We start from the raw sequence: 5,477 nt of genomic DNA, 5'->3' as shown, positions 1-5,477 counted from the left end.
GCGGACACAAGCTAAAAATTCTTCGATCTGACCGAGGTGGTGAGTACACCTCAAATCTGTTTCAAGAATATTGCAGGGAGCAAGGTATAAAGAGATAGTTTACTACTGCCTACACACTACAACAAAATGGCATTACAGAAAAAAAAACCGGACCATCCTCGACATGACAAGAACCATGCTCAACGAAAAGGGATTGCCAAAGCAGTTCTGGGCAGAAGCCGTGGCGTGCTCAGCTTATTTGCTCAACCGATGCCCTACAAAGATAGTGAAGAATAAGACACCTCAAGAGGCATGAAGCGGTTACACGCCTAGTGTGGCACACCTATGAATTTTTGGTTGTGTTGCATATGCTCAAGTACCCGAAGTCAAAAGGAAGAAGCTTGACAATCGTGGTGAAAAATATATTTCATCGGATATAGTGAGGGGTCGAAGGCATACAAGCTCTACAATCCACTAATCAAGAAACTAGTTGTTAGTAGAGACGTTGTCTTTAATGAAGAAGAAGCATAGAACTGGAGCAATGAAGATCAACCTGTGGTGAATGAACCTGATGAGTCTCTACATGAGGAACCATCACTAGCTACACCACCATCTCCTTCACACTCTACACCCTCTCCTGCAAGAGGTTCTCCATCTTCAGGGGAAGGTAGTAGCAGCAGATCTACCGTGCAACGAGGTCCCATCAAAATGAGAAGCCTCAGGGAGATCTATGAGTAGATAGAAGAAGACGAAGAGTCAAATCTCTTCTGCTTATATGCTGATCATGAACCTCTCACCTTTCAAGAAGCCGTAAAAGAAGATTGTTGGCGAACAGCAATGGAGGAGGAGATCCATGCCATCCAAAAGAATGACACTTGGGAGTTGACAACTCTTCTACAAAATCACAAGGTAATAGGGGTCAAGTGGGTGTACAAGATCAAGCGCACAGCAAATGGTGAAGTTTATCGGTACAAGACGAGGCTTGTAGCGAAAGGTTATAAACAAAAGTACGACATCGATTATGAAGAAGTTTTTGCTCCGGTTGCTCGACTGGATACGGTGAGACTATTAGTTTCACTTGCAGCTCATCACAGGTGGAATATATATCATTTGGATGTCAAGTCAGCATTCCTCAATGGCGTTCTTGAGGAAGAGGTGTACGTGCAACAACCAGAAAGCTTTCTTGTGAAAAGGCAAGAAGACAAAGTGTACCATTTGAAGAAAGCCTTGTATGGCTTAAAGCAGGCACCACGGGCGTGGAACGCCCGAATTGATGGCTATCTTCATCAAAACGGCTTCATTAAATGTCCCTATGAACATGCCATCTACATGAAGAGGAACCATAAAGCCGAATTTCTAATGATTTGTCTTTATGTTGATGATTTATTGTACACAGGAAGCAGTACCGAGATGCTTGCTGAATTCAAGGCGGCAATGTTCAATGAATTTGAGATGACGGACAATGGATTGATATCCTATTTTCTTGGCATTGAAGTGAAGCAGCAACAAGAGGGAATTTTTATATCCCAGAAGAAGTACATGAAGGAGATCTTAGAGAAGTTCAAGATGAATGAATGCAACCCTGTGAACACCCCAGTAGCCATCAAAATGAAGCTTTCAAGAGAAGGAGACGGACGTTTCATGGATTCAACTCTTTTCAAAAGTCTAGTTGGCAGCCTGAGATACTTGACGATCACAATGCCCGATATTACTTATGGACTCGGACTTGTGAGTCATTATACGGAGACACCGAATGAGTCTCATTGGCTAGCTGCGAAGAGGATACTCAGATAGTGACTGGGGAGGTGATCAAGATGAGAGGAAAAGCACCACAGGTTATGTCTTCTATCTTGAGTCAACTGCATTTTCATGGACCTCAAAGAAGCAAGGAGTTGTAGCTTTATCTTCATGTGAAACAGAGTATGTGGCGGCTGCATCTACAGTATGTGAAGCAATTTGGTTGCGAAACATATTAAAGGAGTTGGATCATCCACAAGAAGACTCGACCGTAATTTTTGTGGATAACAAATCAGCCATCCAGCTCGCAAAGAACCCAGTACATCATGGGAGGAGAAAATACATAGATACACGGTTTTATTTTCGTAGAGACCATGTAAAGCAGAAAACCATTGAACTGAAGCATTGTCACACCACTGAACAAGTAGTAGACATATTCACCAAGCCATTATCAGGTGAAACTCTCATGAGGCTAAGAGACATGCTTGGCATAAAGACATTTTGATTTGAAGGGGCGTGTTGGAATATCAAATTAAAATGTTAGAATAAATAAGGTTAATAGCATGAGTTTTAGAAGTGCAAGGGTCATAAGTTTAGACGGGGAAGAGACATAGGTTATGGAAAAATAAGTGTAACTTAATCATTGATGATATTTATCTTTATGGCATTAAAATAGGAGTTTAATTTGTGACTATTGGTATGCCTAGACGTTTTTGTTTTGAAGCCTATATAAATGGCTATTGTAATCATTGTTTGATATGAAGAAAGAAATTTGAAGAAATATAAGTGAGTTATTTGTCTTCATTTGAGAGAGTTCTAAGTTCGTAAACTTAAGAGTCAACATTTTAATGGTATGATTGTGATGATGAACGAATGAAGGCGTGCTACTGTCAGATTCTAATTAAACATAACATATGACATGCAAAATACATTATTCCATTCATGTATTGAGTTGGACAGAACATCAAGTTCATAAAAGTGCATGCAAACTTGAATACCAAAAACAATGGAGTACGCGCCGTATTAGAACCGACCGCATGAGAAAAAGATTTAATTGATGTTGTGAGAGAAAAAAAACTAACTAGAGGCTGAGGAGTACGCGCCGTATTAGAACCGACCGCATGCGAGCGGTCGTCCTGAGCCCTATGATGCAGGGGCTCAATATTGGTATTTTTGCCCCTCCCCCCTGTTTGTGGCTCAAACCGACCGCTCACATGAGGTCAGTTCCGATATGATGCACAGTCTAGACTGAGGAAGGTTACCTTTCTAACGTGAAGACGTAATATGCATAATGCAAATTTTAGTTAGAAAGAGCAGACGGGATATAATACAAATTAAAGGTTCTAAAATTAATCTGCTCATAGTAAAAAGAACTGAAATTAATGATAACGCATAACATTATTGCTAAGTAGAGCATGTAAATTGACACAAATGATACATAGAAATCTAAAATCTTATGAATTATGTAGCACATTTACGCCAAATTCAATAAGAACGGATCATATTAGTAAATCACCTCTTAAATTCAAAGATACAGAATCGCAAAACGTATGAATGCAAACCATTCAAAAAGACATTATCTCTACTAAATATTCTTCTGCTCTATGCAGTTCTTGCATTCATAACCTGAACCAACTGTGTTAAGTTCTCATAAGAAGACCCTCCTTCCTTCACAGTCTTTCGAGCTTTTTCCGCTATCTCCTTAGCCCTCTTTCTCCTGTCTTTAGCTTCTTCACCTTCGAGCAAACTTCGTACTGCTTTCTCTACACACTTCTTCTTCACTGAGACATCACTAGGAGTCACGCCCAATACAGTCGGAGATTTTACCCCCACAGGTACACCAATTCTTAGTACTTCCACAATCAATTTCTCGTTAAGAAATTGTTCAGCAAAGTGAGGCCATGTTATCATAGGCACACCAGCGGATACAGACTCTAACGTCGAATTCCATCCACAATGCGTCATGAATCCTCCAACAGCTGGATGTGATAGAATCAGTACTTGTGGGGCCCATCCTCTGATAATAAGTCCTCGATCCCTCGTCCTTTTTTCAAATTCAGAGAGCCATTCCTCCACCTCCGAAGTCCTTTCTCCATCTTTGATCACCCAGATGAATGGACAATACGAAGCCTCCAAGCCTAATCCTATCTCAATAAGTTGCAAAGGAATGGTATGAGCGAGACTCCCAAAGTTCACATAAACTACAGAGCTTGGTTTCATGGAGTCAAGCCAACTCAAGCAACGGTCTGCATCTATTGAGGCTTTGTTCCCTCTAGCAGCTATATCGCCAAAATCTCCATTGGACAGCGATAACGGTCCAATAGTCCAAACTTTCTTCCCTATAGCATTTTGGTACTTCTCACAATATATTGTCTCCAAATCATCAAAACTGTTGACCACAACACCATCAGAACTGGAAGCCATCTCGTTCGCTATAATTTCTTCACGATGCTTATCCATGCCTGGCATCGAGAAGTTGCCTGGCATTTGAGCCTTTGTTATTTCTACCATAGTCTGCAAGCCTGGCACAACAAAAGGTTCATTCTCATCGACTATCTTCTCCTCAATCTTGTGCTCTCGCACCTTATGAATACAAAGGAGAGAGAAACATCCAAACCCGTTGAACAAGAGTCTTGGTATCTTAAACTCTTCAGCCACATCTCGAGTCCAGTAGTGATTGCTGTCAGAGATGATGCAGGTAGGAGGAGGCTTATGAGCTCGAAGGTGGAGAATGAGAGGATCACGAAGCATACAGACTGCATCGATGAAGTTCTTCACTTGGTCGAGAGAGGAAAGCATATCGATGTTTTCTGAACCATCAGGCAATCCAACTTCCATGCTTGGAAACCTGAGGCACACAAAATTGACAGGTAAGCCGGATTGCTTGACCTTGTCGATGGTGAGGCCTATGCGGGCTGCATTGGCAGGGGTGGTGATGAGGGTGACGATGGCGCCATGGCTAGCGAGAAGTCGAGCCATGTCGGGTGGTGATGAGGGTGACGATGGCGCCATGGCTAGCGAGAAGTCGAGCCATGTCGACCATGGGGATCATGCGACCTTGTACCATGAAAGGAACCAGTACAAAGTGAGGCTTTGTATTAGAAACATTAGATGGTATTTGGATGGACATTTTGAGGATAAAATGCTTGGATAGTGTGTATAGAGTAATCTCTTTCGTTATATGTAGATGGAGGAGGATGGGTAGGAAATGAGGAAATGGTGATGTATACCATTACGCAAGCAATTCCGGTCCAACTTGGACTTGAATTAATGCTGCTTCTAAAGACGGTTCCTTAGTAATATCATCATGACTCTCAATGTCACGTGCCGTAGCAATAGTGGAGTAAGAAATAATAGAATTACTACTCCTAGATTATTTGTTGCCAGTTTATTTCTCGCAAGGACCTATGTCTTATGGGTCTAGGATCTAAGATCATTACTCACCGTGGAAAGGATAGAAACTTAGAGGAGCTCGAAAACTGATCAGCCCCCAAAGTTTACCACACATTTCTAAGAAGCTTTAACTAAATATTTTAACTTGTTAAGCTTTTAATAGTTATTACTTGTAATCTATTGAGTTCCCATGGTGGTTTTCCACCAAGAATATTCCCACTTTATCATCAACAGAATAATATTTTTGGCTATGTTTAGGGTGGAAAAGCATCATGGGGACATAATAGACTCAAAACTATGACTACGAGGGCTTAATGGGCTAAAATGTTAGGTTAAAAGCTTCTTAGAAATGTCAAAGTACACGTTAG

At 41.2% G+C, this 5,477-nt stretch overlaps 1 protein-coding gene across 1 annotated transcript; it reads right to left on the bottom strand.

The window, feature by feature from the left end:
* Positions 3,152–4,889, bottom strand: LOC109826689 (UDP-glycosyltransferase 73C6-like). The gene is made up of 2 exons (XM_020393711.1): positions 4,751–4,889; positions 3,152–4,695 (listed from the first exon to the last, which is right to left on the bottom strand). The coding sequence occupies exons 1-2, from the start codon at positions 4,844–4,846 to the stop codon at positions 3,319–3,321; spliced, it is 1,473 nt and encodes a 490-aa protein (XP_020249300.1). The 5' UTR covers positions 4,847–4,889; the 3' UTR covers positions 3,152–3,318.

Source organism: Asparagus officinalis, chromosome 1 (assembly GCF_001876935.1).
Source record: "Asparagus officinalis chromosome 1, Aspof.V1, whole genome shotgun sequence".
In the NCBI taxonomy this organism is placed as follows: domain Eukaryota; kingdom Viridiplantae; phylum Streptophyta; class Magnoliopsida; order Asparagales; family Asparagaceae; genus Asparagus; species Asparagus officinalis.
This window is presented reverse-complemented; position numbering and strand designations above follow the sequence as displayed.